At 38.1% G+C, this 20,168-nt stretch overlaps 1 protein-coding gene across 4 annotated transcripts; it reads left to right on the top strand.

Annotated features, from left to right (window-relative positions):
- On the top strand, positions 1-19,948 carry Kbtbd2 (kelch repeat and BTB (POZ) domain containing 2). Of its 4 annotated transcripts, XM_005414989.2 has the most exons (5): positions 1-242; positions 447-519; positions 10,212-10,714; positions 15,939-16,104; positions 17,240-19,948. In XM_005414989.2, the coding sequence occupies exons 3-5, from the start codon at positions 10,545-10,547 to the stop codon at positions 18,773-18,775; spliced, it is 1,872 nt and encodes a 623-aa protein (XP_005415046.1). In that variant the 5' UTR covers positions 1-242; positions 447-519; positions 10,212-10,544; the 3' UTR covers positions 18,776-19,948. The 4 variants fall into 4 exon arrangements, with proteins under 4 accessions (XP_005415046.1, XP_013365600.1, XP_005415047.1 ...); XM_013510146.1 differs by lacking the exon at positions 447-519; XM_005414990.2 differs by lacking the exons at positions 1-242; positions 447-519 and adding an exon at positions 281-385.
- The last annotated feature ends 220 nt before the right edge of the window (positions 19,949-20,168 follow it).

The raw sequence follows: 20,168 nt of genomic DNA, 5'->3' as shown, positions 1-20,168 counted from the left end.
GGCGCCGCGCCGGCCCGCGCTTCCTCCGGCGAGGCCGCTGCTTTCTGGGTCTTTTGTTTTCCTCTGAGTTGTGGGTTTTTGCCCGACTGAGGATGCGTACTCACAAACTCTTGTAGTTGGGACCGACCGAGTTTAGGAACGCCGAGATGAGTGAGGGCTTTTTCCGGACCTAAAGGAAGCCGGAGAGGCCAGTCAGTTTGCGGTCCGCGGCGTGGGATTTTGCCGTTCTTTCCGTCTGGCTGGTAATTTTAGTTAGTTTTAAGCCATGTTTGCCTCGATCTGGTGCCGGTGGAGTCTGAGAGCGAAGGAGGCTGTCAGTGGCTCTCGAGGGCGGTGACTTTGCTGTTGAGCCTATTTCCCCCACAGAATTTGGTTGGAAGAAGTTGTAAGTGATGTTTTGCACCGATAAGAAGCCTTACCATGAAATCTGTTAACTTTATTCGCAGGGCCTGTAAGAAGATGGGAGAGAATGGAAGTATCATAGTACATAAGTACACACTCCATAGATTTTTCTCTTTGGTTAGTAGAAATAATAAGCTATTTCTTAATACCTGACATTGAATATTGGATGTGTTTGACATGCATGGTAAATTCCTAGAAACTGATGCAGTCTTGAAATCCAAAGGACCATTTGTTTTTCCCAAAGATTTTACATGTTTATAAAGTTGTTTTTTTTTTTTTGTTGTTCTCATTCCTAGGACAAGTGGGGCTAGGAAAAAAGATTGGGCTTGCTATCATAAAATATAGGAAGAAGAATTCTTTTTCTTGGTACCGGGAAACGAACTCAGGACCTTGTGCTTGCCCGGCAGGCTCTTGTGGCCCTGAGCTATATCCTCGGCCATGAAGAAAAATTTTAAAGTTCTTTCTCCATCTGTTACAGTTCTGTAAAGGGAGCTCAAGAATATTAGGAATGACAATTTCTGTTGTGCAAAGAGTGCTTCTGCTTCACTTGCTAGGAATTTGCAGTACTAAGATTGTTTGTAGGAAGAAGTGTTATTGTAGGAGATTTGGATAAAATGTTTAATGAGAGATTTTTTCCTTTCTCTACGTTACTCACATGTTGAACACCGATTTGTAGTTGTTCCCATGGTAAGGGGCTTCTAAGTTTATCTCATTTTGCCTTGTTTTTTCGAAGAAACAAACTTTAGTCATAAATGTGAAATGGCTTTATGATCTCTGATGCATGTTTGAATATCCAGGAAATATTCTCTTCCTGTATTGTGATTGAAGAAATCATTGAGGGCTGGGGATTTAGCTCAGCGGCTAAAAGCGCCTGCCTGGCAAGCGCAAGGTCGTGAGTTCGGTTCCCGGTACTGGAGAAAAACCAAAAAAAAAAAAAAAAGATAAGAAAAAGGGCTGGGGATTTAGCTCAGCGGCGCAGCGCCTGCCTGGCAAGCGTAAGGTCATGAGTTCGATTCCCGGTACCGGAAAAAAAAAACAAACAAAAAAACAGTCGAAGAAATCATTGACTTGGTAGAAAATGAAAGGGCCTACTACACTCATAATTAATCTGTCACAGATGGCATTTCTTTTTTTCTTTTTTTGAGACAGGGTCTTGCCATGCAGTTCAGGCTGTCCTTGAGCTCACTTAGTAGCCCAGGCCGATCGCGAATTTGCAACGATCCTCCTGCTTCAGCCTCCTGAGTGCTGGGGTTACAGGTGTGCGTCACCAGGCCTGGTGGCATTTCTTTTATTTTGTTTAATTAGTAAGTTTTAGATAACTTATTAATCATAATGTAGTGCAGACGCTTATGCGTGTGACTGGAATTTACTTAGGGTGCTGAGCTTAATTAACCTGATGGAGCCATGTGGTCTTCTCTACATTGGAAAGAGGGAAGGAACACAAGAAAATATACCGAAGCTCTGGATTTGGTTAGAGTATGGGAAGCTCTGCTGAAATTTGTCAAACTTGATAAATTCTTCCAAAAAAAGGTGTTTTTTAGTTGCAACTTGTGAAAACTCAGAAAATTTTGTTTGTATAGCCTTTGATAATTTAAGACCGAATACATTTTCCACTGTCAGTTGTTTTGATAACTTGAAAGCAGCCTGGTTTTGGTACCAATATTTTGTCCTCCCAAAGGAGAAACCTGTTTTATTGAAAGGAAAAAAATGTCTTATTTTCTGACTGGTGCCATCATGTTTCTTGGTTTCGGTTTTCTGCACTAACGTTACCCTTCTCAAGATTACTTTTTGTTAGGCTAATGTGTTTCATGCTTTGTACTGTCAAAATAACCAAAAAACTTCCAATGAATTGCTTATCTAACATACCATTTATCTATCATGGAAGGAAAACACTGTTTGGAATGCTAAGGCCTTGTAATTGGGATCTCTAGACTTGGTTTGGGTGTGAAGATTCAGGAATTGGGAAAGTACTAGAAAAGATTCACCAATGAGTGGACTAATAAAAATAATTAAATACTTATGTAGTAGTGTTGTGTATCAGACATTGTTCTGAGTTTGAAACATTTAATCCTTGAACAAGTTATTAAAAAGTTTTTGTTCTTGTTTTTTGTTTGATGCTGGGGAATGAGCTCAGGGCTTCACACATGCTAGGCAGGGCCTCCAGCGCTGAGCAACATTCCCAGCCCAAGAGTTTTCTAGTTTTAGAGCTAGATGGCAAATTGAGGCATGGAGAGTAAATAATAAAAGTACACAGCTAGTAAATTACAGCATTGAGTTTCCAACCCAGGTGATTTGAGGTTATCTTTTTTTTTGTACAATACTTGACATCCAGAATGCTTTGGATCTTTTCCAACAAAATTTTTTAATCGTCTACGGTGATGTTTGTAGCATTAAAATGCGTACTACAACTTGAAAGTGCTTCCTGCAGCTGAATAGAGCTACAGCCCACTGCTCTTCCTGGAAGGAGATCTTTCATGGTTTAATCACTACTGAATAATCAATTTTGCAAAAATTCAATAATTATTTTGCAGTTCTAGAATCAAACTCAGGTCTTGAGCATGCTAGGCAAATGGTCTACCACTGAGCTACACTTCCAGCTTATCTGTCTTACCTATCTAGTCCTGGAGATTGACCTCAGGGAGGGCTGAGCTACATCCCCAGCCTTTTTTATTTTTTATTTTGAAATGAGCTCATTGAGTTGCCCCAGCTGGGCTCAGACTCCTCAAGTAGCTGGGATTACAGGTGTGTACCACAGTCATTGGCTTCCTTATTTTATTTTTGATTGGCAGATAATTGCATGTTGGTGGGATGCAGTGTGATGTTTTGATGTATACATAGTGAAGTGACTAAACCAGTTAACATTTCTAGCACCTCACCTACTTACCTTTTTTTTACTCTTAGCAATTTTAATACAGTATTACTGTGGTTGCCATGCTGTGTAATAGAGTGCAGAAACTTATTAACCTGTCTATAAAGTTTTGTACATACTGCAGAATAAAATTTCTACATTGTGTTCAGTCTCCTTCCCATTTATTTATTTATTTACTTACTATTTTTATTTTTGGTATGGGGGAATCGAACTCATGATCTCAGGCTTTCCAGAAGTGCTTTTATGCTGCTGAGCTATGTGCCCGGCCCCCATTTTTAAAATCATCACTTCATTTTTCATCCTGAGCTCTGTAAATTGCTGGTAGACCACATTTTCACATTAAGTAGTATTTAATCCTTTACTTCCTTGATCCACTGGTTCTGGCTGGTTAATATTGAAAAAATTTGCTTTTCTTCAGTTTGTGTTTCTATAGCTGTTTAGTGGAAGCGTTCTATGATCTCTTCAGGAATGAAAACTAGTTCTTACACTCCTCCAGAAAAACCACTGTCATTAACTTGTGAAACCTGCTAAGGAATTAGGAATCACATATTTTGCAAATTTCTACATTTTATACCTTTCTCTAATCTTTTTTTGTTTTGTTTTGAGACAGGATCTTGCTACTTAATGTAGTTTATGTAGCCCAGGCTGGCCTTGGACTCCCTGTGTTGGTCTTGCCTGAGCCTCCCAAGTGCTAGGATTACAGGATTGCCTGAGCCTCCCAAGTGCTAGGATTGCCCCACTACACCCAGTAAAGGTTTTTTGTTGCTATTTTTTGAGACTAGGTCTTGTATAGTCCAAACTGGCCTTATTCTTTAATATTAGTATTCAAAATGAATCAGAAGAATTTGTTGTTATCTCCTTACGCGTATTTGCGTATTACAGTAGTAATTACTTTGTGTAAATATCCTTTGCAAATACATTTTTTATGTTGCAGATTGAAGACTTACCCCACACACACTTCTGGGGCTCAGCCCTGGCCCCTCCACAGGTGAGGCAGATGGGGTGCCACTGAGCCACATCCCCAGCCCCTGAACACCTTTTTTGGGTCTTTTTGAGACAGGGTCTCGCTGTGCCATCAGTTCAGGCTGGTATTGAGCTCATTTTGTAGCCCAGGCTGGCCTCAAACTTGCAACAGTCCTCCTGCCTCAGCCTCCCAAGTGCTGGGATTATAGGGGTGAGCCACCACACCCTACCTTTAAAGGTCTTTTTGAAACACTTTATGGGAAAGTGAAGTGAGGAATTCAGACAATGACCTTAAATTTCTGGAATAGAAATAATTTGGAAGTTTTTTTTCCTGCATTTTTAAATTTTATGGTGAAGTTGAAAAATTGAGTTACCTCTATAGAGATTTGCTTTGGTAGTCACCTTAGTTATTTAAGGAATGAAAACCTATTGAAATAATTCTCTGTCAGAGCTGTTTGAGATTTCTAAGTAGAATTGTGTGTGTCTGTGTTGGTGATTGACTTAATCTTGATGTTTAAGTAATAACAGTGCTTGCTTTGAAACTCGTGGCAGGTTTCACTCACTAGAACCTTCGAAACTTGGGCTTCCCTAGAGAATATAAAGTGTTTTTTTCTCAGTCATCTCACTTAAGTTTTTGATTTTTATTGGAACTCCTCAGACATAAAAGTGGGGCTTTGTCCACTAATAATTAACAGAAAGTGAGTAGATAGAAGCAAAAATCTCATGTGTTGTATACATTCTAAACTTACTTTTTGTTGTTCTCAGCCATCAAGTGGATCAGTCAAAAACAATGACTTCTGACTCTTAACTCAGAAGTTAGAAAAAGGAGTAACAATATTCATAAATACTGTATCGGAGTTCATTGTATTTTATTATCATCTGAATTTCATTATATTGTGTTTGCATGCTTCCCATTTAATTCTTACATTAGTCAACATTTTTTTATTGTGGAATATTTTCTAATGACCACCTTTATATTATAGGGCTTTCCTATTATCTTGAAGCACTTCATACAAGGAATTGGGGGATGTAACAGTGATTCTCCATGTTCTCTGATTCTGGTATAATGAATCCATGTGTTCACTAAATGCCTTTATATAAGCATTTTTTGCACACATCTTCAGTTTTGGAAATGATATTGTAATTGATAGAAAAAAGTTTGTCTTTGAATCTCATCATCAGTAATGTAGTAATATTTTCTTGGAGACACAGGGTCTTGATATGTTGCCCAGGCTGGCCTTGAACTCTTGGCCTCAAGTGATCTCCTGCCTCAGCCTCCCGAGTAGGTCGGACTGCACCCATCTGTGTCCTTCTACGTTAGTTTTTAATCTAAGAACCTTTCTCATTGGGGAGTTTTCAACAGATTTTGTGTGTGTGTGTGTGTGTGTGTGTGTGTGTGTAAAACCTTAATGAAGAGTACTCATAAGGAAAACCTTTCCAAAGTTCACTAAACCAGAAGTTTGGGAAGGCAGTTGTGTGATTGGCTAAGAGATGTTAGAATATTTCAGTTGAGAAGGAAGTTCAAAAGATACAGGTTAGGTTAAGAATGTTACTTAGTTCAACTTTCAAGAGTTTTATGATTTTCCGGATTTTTAAAATTTATTTATTTGTTTTTGGAGACAGGGTCTCACAATGCAGTTCAGGCTGCCCTTGAGCTCACTATGTAGCTCAGGTTGGCCTCAAACTCACGATGATCCTCCTGCCTCAGCCTCTGGAGTGCTGGGATTACAGGCGTGTGCCACCATATCCAGCTCCTGATTTTGTTTTGATCTGAAGGGAGAACATTCTAACAAAAACAAATTTAAGTATATATTTTAATCACTGACTTAGTATTTCATTTAGTATAGAGATTGGTATATACTGCTTTTTTTCTTTCTTTCCCCCTTAGTAAAAATTCATTGAAATGGATCCGTTCATTTATAGGCTGTCCTTGATTGCTCTCAGATTGCCACAATTGGGTTAAGTGATATGGACAGATACTCGTTGGCTCCCAGAAGTTTTGTCTTTATGGTGAGGGAAGTAGAACATCTCCCCAAAATTTTATTTTCTTAACTAGGAAATCATTGCACTTGTTAGTAAAATCCAGAATGATTATATAGATCTTCAGGAAATTTTTCCTTTTCCCTGATGTGAATCATTGTAGCAATGAGACCAAGTGCCAGTGGACTGTTGGGCATTTTACTTGTGCTACAGTTTAATGTAAAGAGTAAAAGTTCTTTTGTTTATGTGTTCAAAGTTTTGGAGTTTAAGGCCAGACTGGGAAACATAGCATGACCCTGTCTCAAAAAAAAAAAAAAAAGTTTTGAAGTGAAAGGTCAGAATAGCTAGATTTCAGTAAAAATATTTTATACCCAGCTTGCTTATTCATTTGATTGTCCCCTAATGGATTTTGAGTTTGTCTAGAATAACTTGTTCATTCTTTTGTTTTTTGAGACAGGGTCTTGCTCTGTAGTCCAGGCCAGCCTTGTATTTGCTATGTGTACAGCCCAGGCTGGTCCCAAAGTTGTGATCCTTCTATTGAGCCTCTGGAGTGCAGGATTACAAGTATGTACCATCATACCTGGCTTGAATGATTGCTTTTTAATACTTATTTTAAGGTAATTTTATTTAGGGAGAAAATATCCTGGATTACAAAAAAGAGTGGGAAACAGAGAAGTCTAAAAAAAGCAGTGTTAATGAGTATTATATAACATAGCGTTATTTATGTAAGTTTTCTAGAAGCAGACTTCAGTTTTAATACAAGGTTATGCATATGATTTACAAAATCAAATCCAGACATAAGTTAAGTAGGGTACCAAAAAATCACTGAAGAAAATCAGGTCTGCTCATTATAAATAAGGTTAATGAAATGAACATCGTGATCCTGTTCAACTGACACGGAAGAATTCTGGAGTCTAGCAGTGCGGTCTTCAATCCATCTTTACCCTGACCTCTAGTTGCTTTCACATGGGGACGATTTTGGGTCCTACAAATTAGGCTTAGGAATTTCAGTTTATTAATGCATTTTTTTTCTTCATTGCTGGGTATTGAACCCAGGGCTTCATGCATGATAGGTAAGCACTCTTCCACTGGGCTACATCCCCAGCCCTAAATATTTCTAGAGCCAGGTGTGGTGGTGCACACCTGTAATGACAGCACTGAGGAGGCTGAGGCAGGAGAATCATTGCGAGTTTGAGACCTGCCTGGGTATAAAGTGAGCTCAAGGGGAGCCTGAACTGCATAGCGAGACCCTATCTCAGAAAGACACCCCCCCAAAAAAAATTAGAAGTAGAATTGATGGGTTAGAAGGTATAAGCAACTTACAGTGTCAAATATTGTCTTTTGCAACAACTTAATTGTAGTTCCAAAATTCAGAAGATCTACAGTGTCAAGTTTAAAAACTGTCAGGAAACTTGACCTGAAGTAACATGAGGTTACTATATATAGTCTTTATTTTTCACTTTCATATTTCCCTCAGCAAAGAAAATACATAGTTACAGAGTGCTGCCCCAGGCCCCTTAAGAGAGTTTTGTAAAGTGAGATATGTGCCATATTATGTCTAGAGAAATCTGAAAAATTCTGAACAGTTTTGAATAAAGGGTTGTGGGTACATATTGACAGGCTCTTGTCTGTGAGAATGATTTTCCCTCTGCCTTCCCTCTCCATTCGTTAACACTGCACTGTACTACATTATTAATACATGGCAGTTGCCGGTGATTTTAGGTTTCATTAGCCTTTGAGAGTGTAGTAGTAGAACTTAGATTTACTGTATAGTGTAACTTTCAGTTCTGGAAGAGCAAAAAATACTACCTTAAATGACCCAAAGTCTCACTCTCCTTTTGCACCTGTTTTAGTTACTTCCATAGTTAACTTGCTGGAAATTTGACAGTGTGTATCAAGTTAGCAGTTCATGTAATAGTATAGTGTGGCAGGAAGGTACAGTGTGATCTTCTTTTTGACATACTGGATAACATTTTCTGAGGAAAAGTATTAGTTCCAATGATGGTGGTTATTTATAAGTTATATGTCAAAATCACTTTTTGATTATAGAAACCAAGGATCGTTTAATAAGAAAGAGGTGGTAGTTTTTATAGGTGATACTGGTAGCATTCTGTTTGGGTTTTCTCTCTCTTCTTGATTTGTAGGTCATTTGCCATGTGTTTTGCAGTATGACTAAGAAGTAGGTTTCAGGTTTTTTTTCTTTCCTTGAGTGGTTAGCTACTTGTTCCAGTGCTGTTTGTGAAATAAGCCAGTCTTAGACAGACATGGTGGCACAAACCTATGACCCCAGCACTCAGGAAGCCAAGGCAGGAGGATTGCCCTGAGTTCCAGCCCAGCCTGGGCTACATAGCGAATTCAGGGCCAGCCTGTACTAAGACTGTCTCAAAAAAAAAACCAACAAAAAGCCAATCTTCCTAATTTATAATGCCATATGTGTCTTTATCACCTTATTTATTACATGTATTTGGGTTTATTGGAAGTTTGTAATACATGTTTATTTTTGATAAGAATATTGGGAAAAAACTTGGCGTTTCCCCTGTAGTATCTTGGCAACTTTTGTGCATTTTTCCAGGTAAATCCTCTGCGAGTAGGATTTAGATTGGATTTGTATTAAACTTAACATTAATTTGGAGAGCATTTGTGTTTATGTAATAGTATTTTCAGTATAGGGACAAATACCTTTGTGTAGTCATGTTTTATATTTTTTAAAAATAAAATTGTGTATTTTTATAATGAGTCCTAAGAAGGATGCATTCTGTGGAGAGTCATTTCAGTTCATTTCATTGTTTTTGTTTGGTTGGTTTTTTTGGCTTTTTGAGACAGGGTCTCACTATGTAGTTCAGGCTGGGCTTGAGCTCACTTTGTAGCCCAGGCGGGTCTTGAACCCACAATGATCCCTTTGCCTCAGCCTCCTGAGTACTGGGATTACAGGTGTGTGCCACCATGCCTGGCTCATTTTATTGTTTTTGTTTTTTGTGTGGTTTTTTTGTACAGGGGATTGAACCCAGGGTCTTCCTCTTCACACTGAGTTACATCCCTAGCCTCCCACTCAGACTTTTTAAATTTCAAGACAGGGTGATCTGGACAAGGCTCAAACATCTGATATTCCTCCCTCGACCTCACAGAATGTTGGGATTACAGGTGTGCACCACCACACCTGGCTTACAGAAAAATAAATTATGTGTACTTCTCTTACAAGATTGAACTACCGCCAGGTGTGGTGGTGCATGCCTGTAATCCCAGCACTCAGGAAGCTGAGGCAGGAGGATCATTACAAGTTGGAGACCAGTCTAGGGTACAAAGTGAGCTCAAGGCCAGCCTGAACGCCATAGCAAGACCCTGTCTCAAAAAGACCAAAAAGAAAAAAAGATTGAACTACATGTTTAAAAATACTGTACTTTAGGACTCAGTAGTAGAGAGCTTACCATACTTGAGGCCCTGGGTTTGTGTTGTCTCTCTCTCTAACACACACACACACACACACACACACACTGTGCATATGCTTGCACTTCAATTTACTGTGTAGTAATTTGAATTAAATATGAAGTCTTTGTGGATGTATTTAAAATATATCCAAAGGAAAATAAAAAAGAAAAGCCAAAAATACCCAAAGAATGACATTTACTGCAAGAGAGACTTTTGTTTTGTTTTTGTTTTTTCCTTATAGTCATGTCTTGCTACTAAGCAAATAACTAGGAAATCTGGTTTTGATCATTCATATTCTTCGTGAAATATATGCTTATTCATATGTTCTTTATTTCCTGGGATCTTTGTATTTTCTGTAGAAGGCAATAGCTACAAGTGTTTTTTTTCCATTTTTTAAAATTTCAAATGTAGACTTTAAAATAGTCACTTTTTTCATGTTTCAATTTTATGGTGTTGTCTTCAGTTGAGCTTAAATATAATTTATACTTAAGGGTGCCATTTTAAACTTTGTATTCTAAAAGTGTGCTGGCCTAGATGTACTGTAACTGAACTTTTTTTTTTTTCTTTTTAGTTCTCCCAGAGATCCTCTGAATGTAGGATGTGGCCACAAATCTACCTCCTGTATTTCTGTCTTTTGCTTATGAGTTGCACAACTGCAAATGTGAGCACGATGTCTGCAGACTGTGTTGAAAAACTCTGAAGAACCTAATTAACACAGGATGACTTAGTGGTGATTTTAAGCCTCTAACAAGATACTCAGTAGTGGATTTGTTGGTCTTGGTTCTGAATGCTGCAGATAACAACAGCAAGTCAACTCTCTCCTTCATTTCTGAAGTATTTACTTGACCTTCCATCAAGACTGACTTTTCTGATCTGCTTCTGGAGATATTAATGGAATATAGTCATGTCCACTCAAGACGAGAGGCAGATCAATACTGAATATGCTGTGTCCTTGTTGGAACAGTTGAAACTGTTTTATGAACAGCAGTTGTTTACTGACATAGTATTAATTGTTGAGGGTACCGAATTCCCTTGTCATAAGATGGTTCTTGCGACATGTAGCTCTTACTTCAGGTAAGTACTTTAATCCAGATTAGTTTGTAATTTTGAAAACAGGACATTAACGTATTTTAATAAGTGTTCATTTAGATGTTAAATTTTTCAAAAATTGGATCTCAGTGTCTTAAGTTCAGGTAATGTATTTGTCAAATCATTTTCTTGCATGTGTAAGCAAAGGATAGATGGAAGTTTTTATGAAAATATAAATATAAACAATTTGTTAAAGTTTTAGTGTTGAAGAGGCATAAGGGTTCAGAACACTGTTTTCTCTGTGAAAGAACAGTCAGTGGGTTAATGTACTCAAATTTAAAATAACGTTTAGAAAACTGATCTTTCTTTATACACTAAGGCTCTATAATGGCTCAAGTTTTAGAAGATAGTTGGTGCTATTTAGACATATCAAGAGTGCTTTCACAAAAATATATTTTTCTCACTCTTAGGTCCTATTACTATTTGTGGTACATTTTTAGCCTTACCACACTTCACAGTAGCTTTACGTTTTTAATGGTTAATAACATTTTTTGTGTTCTCTGTGCCTACGAATTTAAAAAGTTAATTCAGTTATGCTACTTACAAATAAATAAAACTTAGTTTTTTTAGTTTTGTGATCTTTTGCTTAAGTTTCATGAGAAAAATTCAAGCTAAGGCAAAGAAATTGCTTTACTTATTCTCTGTGCCCTAATGTTGACTTTTACTTACTGTTGCAAAAAGGTAGGGTAAATAAAGATGAAGGTACTCCTGGGATGCGTATTAGCAGCCATAAGTAGATGTTGGCATTAAGCTCGTTCCTACTGCTCTTCAGTGGCAGCTGTTGACAGGAAAGATTAAACTGACCTTTCAAGCTGGGCGTAGTGGTGCACGCCTCTAATCCCAGCACTCGGGAGGCTGAGGCAGGAGGATCGTTGTAAGTTCAAGGCCAGCCTGGGCTACAAAGTGAGCTCAAGGCCAGCTTGAACTGCATAGCGAGACCCTGTCTCAAAAAGACGAAAAGAAAAAAAAAAAAACCAAAACTGACCTTTCAAGGCTGATTTATGTGAAGTTATTGAAACTTCACATGCCTTACACAAGTCATGATAATTGCAGAAGCTAAGGCTAAATTGCCAGTTGCCTTCACTGTGCTCATAATTTTATTGCAGTTTAAGCTGTGATTTTTCATGCAATTTCAAATACTGACTTTGTGTTATGAAGCCTAACGTATTTGTAAACAATGGTTGTAAAACCTTGTCAGTCATTAGAATCATCTTAGGTACTCTTAAAATGGAAGTTACTGGATTTCAAAAATTCTGATTCAGTGGATTGGAGTTGGGGAATCAGAATCTATATATTAAGAACTTCTTAAATGATTGTAATGTGAAGTTTTTTTCTTTTATTTTTAAAGGTGCCTCCAGTCTGTAGCAGGTGGTGTTACAAATTGAAAGTTACACATACAAGCTTTCCCTTTGTAACAGCCATTAATTATAAATTGATCACCCACTCCTGGAAAGAGCTTTATGCCTTAGTTATGGGTTTTCAGATTGATAGTTGTAATAATAGAGGAGCCTCTTTAGGCATCATTTGGTCTGACTTTTAAACCTATCTGTGTTGTCATCTTTACCAGAAAGTAATACATGGATTTACTTAGATGTCTTCCCTTTCCTTCCCTCCCTCCACCTCCCCCTCTGTCTTTGGTTTTTTGAGACAGGATCTTACTATGTTGTTCGGGGTTGTCCTGAGCTCACTATGTAGCCCTGGTTGGCCTTAAACTCTCAACAGTCCTCCTGCCTCAGCCTCCTCAGTGCTGGGATTACAAGCATGCGCCACCACACCTGGTTTCACACCTGGCTCCTTTTTTTTTTCTTTTCAGTTTGTGATTGTACAAATGAACCTGTTTTGTTTTTTTTTTTTTAAGTTCTGTAGCCATGAGGTTGTCTTTGAGTTGAAGTTGGTTTTCTTGACGACTAGTAAACTTGACTCTTCCATTAATATTATAGTCTTAATGACAACAGAGTCCTTTTCAGGGTTTCCTTATCACTAGGTAGTTCCCTTCTTTAGCTTCTTTGACTATCTGGGAGAATCTGAACTTTCTAAGGCAAATCAGATAATTATGTTCATTAAATAAGTAAAATAGTCCTATTAATGTTTGGAGTTAATCCATCATGAAGATCTTGTCTATGGGCTCATTTTATATCCACAAGAAGAAAACACCCAACTATTAATTCTTCCCTCCCATATATCTTTTCTGTGGACTAAGTAGATTATTGTATATTCCTGCAATAATTTGATCTTTCCCTGTCTGTTCAGTTGGATTCTGCTTTCAGATTTTAGTCTTTGCATATAATGCTATTACAAATTTAGACATTATGCCTTTTGAATTAGACATATTCCTTTGTAGTTTGGGCTCCCAGTGTCATCCCACAAAGAATCTGTAGATACTCCTGAATATTGGTTTTTATTTCTTGGTAACATTTACAGTTTTAAACCCAAAGTGGGAGAATTACTCAGCACTTACACTAGGTACATTGTCTCATTATATTTCTTTTTTTTTCCTTTTTTTTTTGTCTTTTATCATTTTAAAACTTTCATGATCAGATTGGCTATGTTTCTACTATCTTTGATCTTCAGGAAAGTTACTTTCCATAAGTCCATTATTATAGTACCATAAAGCAATCTAGAGCAGTGGTTGTGAACCTGTGGCATGTGTGCCACAGCTGACTGTTAGTATCATTGAAAGCTCTAAAAAGGTTCACCATCACTGGTTTAGGGTAACCAGTCTCATATACCACTTTTTTTTTTTTTCACTATCTCAGTTAATATTCACAATTACAGCAGTTACAATTCCAGACAAAGCATCAGCAGTGCTGCCCAGAGCCAGTTAATACTGAAATGAAGTTCTTTACACCAAGTAAATGGTTGCTCACAACCACTGGCTAGTGTACATATGAACTAAAATTTCTAAATCATATACCACTTGATTGATAAATCTTGCAATTTTTACTCAGCTCTTACAGTTCTTTTCGTGGTGTCTTGTTATTTCTCCCATTTTTCTATGTCAGACAGATGAAGCTGGTAGCGGTAGGTGTTCTTAGTATGTTTCAAGAACATGTCCTGACTCATCACTCTGTGGTTTAATTATGGCCATCCTCTGTCCTTTGGTGAGAAGTCATCAGCCAACCTGATTGGTACTATTTTTTCCCTTCTTCCATTCTGTACTTGCCTGGAATCTGACTGCTGTCCCTATTGCTCATTTTTTCTAGTTTATTTCCTTTGACACCCAGACTGTTGAGTGTTTCTTATATAACTTACCTGTCTTTAACTCATGATCCACTGCATTAACAGTTAACCCCCAGTGTTCCACTAATATTACTTACCTGATTATATTTTTTCCATTTTACATAGTTGCTCTTAGATCAAATATATCCAAAATTTAAGGGCCGGGGATATAGCTCAGTGGCACAAACACCTGCCTGGCAAACGCAAGGTCCTGAGTTTGATTCCCAGTACCCCCCCCCAAAAAAAAATCTTAACTTTTTTCCTAAGATTAACTTTCCTTCTTGGATTTACAGGGTTTTTTTTTTCTATTTTTTGAGGTGCTTAATTGAAAATAAGGAGGTAACTTTGACTCTGCCTTGTCTGCTGTTTGCTCTATCCCATTCCTTCTGTTCAAAAAACAGGTCTTATAGGCCCTTTGTAATAGTTTTTTTGTCATTTCTGTCACCTTCCCTTAGGTCTTACCCCTCACCTCGATGATTGCTATAGCCTCATGGCCAGTTTTCTTGTCCCCAGCCTTTGGGTATTGCTGGGCTTGTAGGCATGTACCATTACGCCTGGCCCTTGTCTCTTTTTAAGGCTGCCTGTGACATGACTGCTACTCAACTTCACATTTCACTTTACAGTATCCTGTGTGAACTGTATATGTACATGTACCCCTTAAATAGTCATCCCTAATTTTTTTTTTTCTGTTTTGAGTGCCTTCTGTGTTTCTTTGTGCCAAGCCAGTGACTGTTATGTTGCTCTCTCTTACTAGTACATGCAGGAGCTTTTCTGTGTGTGCGTACAGTTAAGTATTTTCTTTTGTACTCACCATAACACCAGTTGTGTTTCTAGCACTTTCCTGTATATAAGAGCTTTTAGGAAATTGTCTTTTTTTTCTTTTTTTTTTTTGAGACAGGGTCTCACTATGTAGTTCAGGCTGGCCTGAGGAAAATATCTTACATAGCTGTAGGAAATTATTTTGAGTAAGTGAAATTTCTAATCAGCCTTATTGTGGTATAATTTTACATACCATAAAATCCACCAATCTGAAGTAAATAGTCAACACTCCCTACCAGTGATTCTCATCAATGTGTTCACCGAAGTACAGATCAGAAATATGTGTGAAGAAAACAATTTCATCTGTACTAAATAGGTAGCTACCAAATAGGTGTCTTATTATTTGTAGATGCTAGCAAGTTCCCATAGCATTTTCATTGTCTAGGGTTTTATAGGTAACCTAGAGAGGAATAAAGTACATGAGAGGATGTGGGTAGATTATGTACACTGTGCCATTTACATGAGGGACTCTGAGCATCCCTGGATGTTCGTATCTGAAGGACATCCTGGAAGCAGTCCTTGGCCAGCAGTGAGGGGTAGTTGTACAATTAAATAAATTTGAGTATGTTTACAGAGTTGTGTTTCTACAGTCTAATTTAGAACAGTTCCATCCCCTTGTGCCCATTTATATTCCATACTCTTAGCCACACCTTAAGGTAACTACTAATATACTTTTTTTGCCTCTTTCTGTATTTTCATTTTTGGGGCGTTTCCTGTAAAGGGACTCATACAATTATGTCTTTTGTAACTGGCTTCTTCACTGAGCATAATGTTTTTGTTCTTGTTTTGTTGCTGTACTAGGACTGAGCCCAAGGCCTTTGCACTAAGCTGCATGCATCTCCAGTCCCTTTTTATTGCCCAGGCTAGATGTTAATTTGTGACCCTCTTGCCTCAGCCTCTGAAAATGCTGAGATTATGGGCACACACCCATTTGAATGGTGTTTTTGAGGCTTGTTTGTGTTACCATATTTATCATGACTTGGTAGTATTCTTGAGTTGTACTCCATTGTGGACTGTGAAGAGTACATAAGTTTGATGGCATAGTGGAATAGTTTAGTGTGTCTTTGGCACTGGGCTATACATGCTTCTCACATCCTCCAATAATCTTCTTTTTAGCTTCACATTTGTTTTACACTGAATTCTTAAGCTGTGCTTTCCCTCCCTACTGTAGGGCCATGTTCATGAGTGGACTGAGTGAGAGCAAGCAGACGCATGTACATTTGAGGAATGTGGATGCCGCCACCCTACAGACCATAATCCTGTACGCGTACACGGGGAACTTGGCAGTGAGTGACAGCACCGTAGAACAGCTGTATGAAACAGCTTGCTTTCTGCAGGTAGGCAGTTCTTTCCCCTCAGGAAATATCATTTTGTGGGGGCTATCTGGTAAACTGTAATTTTCTTACTGCAGAGTTTAGAAGGTAAGGTAGATGTTGTCTTCTCTTTAAAAACGTGAAAAAGAATAGGATTTGTTTAGCCAGTAAATAGTTGCATGAGGGAGAATTACAAGATAGGTGAAAATTTCATACTCTCACTAATATACCTAAGAATTTAGATCTCAAGTTAACTTAATGTATTTATTTATTTAGTCTTTTTGAAACAGGGTTTCACTATACAGTTCAGGCTGGCCTCGAGCTCACTTTGTAGCCCAGGCTGGTCTTGAATTTAAAGCAATCCTCTTGCCTCAGCTTCCCGAGTGCTGGGATTATAGGTGTGTGCCACCATGCTTAAATTAAATTAAGAGCTTTAATTTCTTAAAATGTGTTTATGTAGTGCTACTTTTTATGAAAAAATAAAGATTTTATGGAAATTACCACATTTAAATATTTATAATGGTCATGGGATTATACTGAAGTAAGAAGTAAACAAAATAAAAAGTTGGTAGGTTGATATATTTAAGCTATTTTATTTTGTGTTTCCCTTTTGTTCCCTTTTTAAATGTTCAAGGTAGAAGCTGGGCGTGGTGGCACATGCCTGTAATCCCAGCACTTGGGAGGCTGAAGCAGGGGGATCACTGTGAGTTCAGGGCCAGCCTGGGCTACATAATGAGACCCTATCTCAAAAAAACACAGAAAATAATGTCTAGGGGTGAAAAAGTATAATGTGTACATGAACCTCTATAACTATCCTTTACGGGTATTCAAATTTTTTTTCTTTTCTAATTTTTGGGTGTTTGATTTTTTTTTTTGAATGGCTATTTAATGTTATACTTGACTAGGACAGTTAAATAGGCTTTTGACTAAGAAAAAGAAATGCAAAACTATGCATACTCTTCTAATTTTATCCTTACTGAAAGACATTGCAGCAAAGTGAAGATCTGGTTAATATAAGAGTAAAGTGTGGGGCTGAGGGTTGGATCAGTGGTAGAGAGTGCACTTAGTGTTCCTGAGGCCTTGGGCTTAATCCCCAGCACCACAAAGTAAAATTTGTCTTTTCCACCCTTATGACTTTTTTTTTTTTTTTTAATTTTAGGTAGAAGATGTGTTACAACGTTGTCGAGAATATTTAATTAAAAAGATAAATGCAGAGAATTGTGTGCGACTGTTGAGTTTTGCTGATCTCTTCAGTTGTGAAGAATTAAAACAAAGTGCTAAAAGAATGGTGGAGCACAAGTTCACTGCTGTCTATCACCAGGAAGCATTCATGCAGTTGTCACATGACCTGCTGATAGACATTCTCAGTAGTGACAATTTAAATGTAGAAAAAGAAGAAACAGTTCGAGAAGCTGCTATGCTGTGGCTGGAGTACAACACAGAATCACGATCTCAGTATTTGTCCTCAGTTCTTAGCCAAATCAGAATCGATGCACTTTCAGAAGTAACACAGAGAGCTTGGTTTCAAGGTCTACCACCCAATGATAAGTCTGTGGTAGTTCAAGGTCTTTATAAGTCCATGCCCAAGTTTTTCAAACCAAGACTTGGGATGACTAAAGAGGAGATGATGATTTTTATTGAAGCATCTTCAGAAAATCCCTGTAGTCTTTACTCTTCTGTCTGTTACAGCCCCCAAGCAGAAAAAGTTTACAAGCTTTGCAGCCCACCAGCTGATTTGCATAAGGTTGGAACTGTTGTAACCCCTGATAATGACATCTACATAGCAGGGGGCCAGGTTCCTCTGAAAAACACAAAAACAAATCATAGTAAAACAAGTAAACTTCAGACTGCTTTCAGAACTGTGAATTGCTTTTATTGGTTTGATGCACAGCAAAATACCTGGTTTCCAAAGACTCCAATGCTTTTTGTCCGGGTGAGGCCATCTTTGGTTTGCTGTGAAGGCTATATCTATGCAATTGGAGGAGACAGTGTAGGTGGAGAACTCAATCGGAGGACTGTAGAAAGATACGACACTGAGAAGGATGAGTGGACGATGGTGAGCCCTTTGCCTTGTGCTTGGCAGTGGAGTGCAGCAGTTGTGGTCCATGACTGCATTTATGTGATGACACTGAACCTCATGTACTGTTACTTCCCAAGGTCTGATTCTTGGGTAGAAATGGCCATGAGACAGACTAGCAGATCCTTTGCTTCAGCTGCAGCTTTTGGTGATAAAATTTTCTACATTGGAGGGTTACATATTGCTACCAATTCTGGCATAAGACTCCCCTCTGGCACTGTAGATGGGTCTTCAGTAACTGTGGAAATTTATGATGTGAATAAAAACGAGTGGAAAATGGCAGCCAGCATCCCTGCTAAGAGGTACTCCGACCCCTGTGTTAGAGCTGTTGTGATCTCAAATTCTCTGTGTGTGTTTATGCGAGAAACCCACTTAAATGAGCGTGCTAAATATGTCACCTACCAGTATGATCTGGAACTTGACCGGTGGTCTCTGCGGCAGCATATATCTGAACGTGTACTATGGGACCTAGGGAGAGATTTTCGATGCACTGTGGGAAAACTTTATCCATCCTGCCTTGAAGAATCTCCATGGAAACCACCAACTTACCTTTTTTCACCAGATGGGACAGAGGAGTTTGAACTGGATGGAGAAATGGTTGCCCTTCCACCTGTATAGTTGGGGAGTTCAGGGAGCACACCTGATTTACGTGTTTTGTCATTTCCTTTGCTAAGGAAGAGAGGTTGTGAAAAGACAATATAAGTACATAAAAATCTATCTTTGATAAATTTATTTTTATGCCCTACTTAATATTTGTATCAGTATAATATATATCAGTGAGTCTTACAGAAAGATATGCTTCCATAATATGAAATAGGTTATTCAATAATTGAGAAACTTTTATGTGTATCATGAGGACATGAGAGTCTGAATTATCTAACATTGTTAGCCCTGTGTATGTACAGTTTAAAACGTTCACTTATAAAAGTAGTTTCCTGTTCCTAGTGTGGTATATCACAAATTGTGCTGAGGTTATTTTGGTATATGTATTTCATTCCTGTGCTTCTGTTCTGAAGTTCTGGAATACACTTGTTCCAGTGTAATTAATTCAGCTGCACTTAACACTAAAGTCCATGTTGGGATAGAAAAGTATAAATCCTATACTATAATTGAGGAAGAGCTTCCATAATTTTATGGTATCACACAGGGAAAGCTATGACTGCAGGATCAGTCTAACTCTACTATTAGGTGCATGTATTCTCTTTCCACTAACTTATACTTGTCTTTCTAGAATACAGGTTGTCCAGCCAACTGGTGATTTACCAGGTGTGGACTTAAGTTGCTGGGCTTGCAACACAAATTGCTAGCCCCTCATTGTGCGGGTCTGTGGAGCTTTCATCAGTAAATGTCTCCACTTCTGTATTACATTAACATTGGCTCATGCATATAACTACCTGCTGCTGATGTAGTTCTCCATCTTAAATACGTAGAGTGGGTTAACCAGGTCATTACATCTAATTTAATAACAAGCATTACTGTAGAGTGATTGTGTATAGTTACCTGTTAGCTGTCAGGGTGTGTTTTTTTTTAACCTGGATGTGTGTGTGTTGGGGGGTAGGATTAGAAAGGTGAACTGTTCAGGAATTTCCTGCACTAGCTGTGCAGAAGAGCAGATAACTAGCGCTGCTCTGGCATTAATCCCAGGAACCACTAGCAGTAGTGGGGCGCCGCCAGTCTAATATGAGCACAGGTGCTTCATGACAAACATTACTAGCATGTTCAACTGCATAATGTTCTGGCACTGTATTTTGAATGACATTAATTTATTAAATAAATTGTATATATTCAGTACGTGGTTTTTTTTTTCTGTTATGGGAATGGCGTAACTTTTTAGTTCAAATTTCACTCCATCCATTTTGCTGGTTATAGGTGGTTTCTTCAAAATTTTGTTTGATACACACACAATAGTCTTCCCGTACTGGTGTTTTCACTTTCTACAGTTTGTTACCTGAAGTCAACTTCAGTGTGAAAATACAAAATGAAAAACTCTAGAAACAATTCATGTTTTAAA

This window comes from Chinchilla lanigera, unplaced genomic scaffold (genome assembly GCF_000276665.1).
Source record: "Chinchilla lanigera isolate Chin_1 unplaced genomic scaffold, ChiLan1.0 scaffold00216, whole genome shotgun sequence".
Classification (NCBI taxonomy): Eukaryota; Metazoa; Chordata; class Mammalia; order Rodentia; family Chinchillidae; genus Chinchilla; species Chinchilla lanigera.
This window is presented reverse-complemented; position numbering and strand designations above follow the sequence as displayed.

What these genes read in the sequence shown, in the direction of transcription:
- Kbtbd2 (XM_013510146.1), top strand. Translation starts at nt 10,545, where the DNA reads ATGTCCACTCAAGACGAGAGGCAGATCAATACTGAATATGCTGTGTCC. An exon ending in ACATGTAGCTCTTACTTCAG is followed by an intron (nt 10,715 to 15,938) that starts GTAAGTACTTTA and finishes TCCCTACTGTAG; the next exon opens with GGCCATGTTCATGAGTGGAC. An exon ending in AAACAGCTTGCTTTCTGCAG is followed by an intron (nt 16,105 to 17,239) that starts GTAGGCAGTTCT and finishes TTTTAATTTTAG; the next exon opens with GTAGAAGATGTGTTACAACG.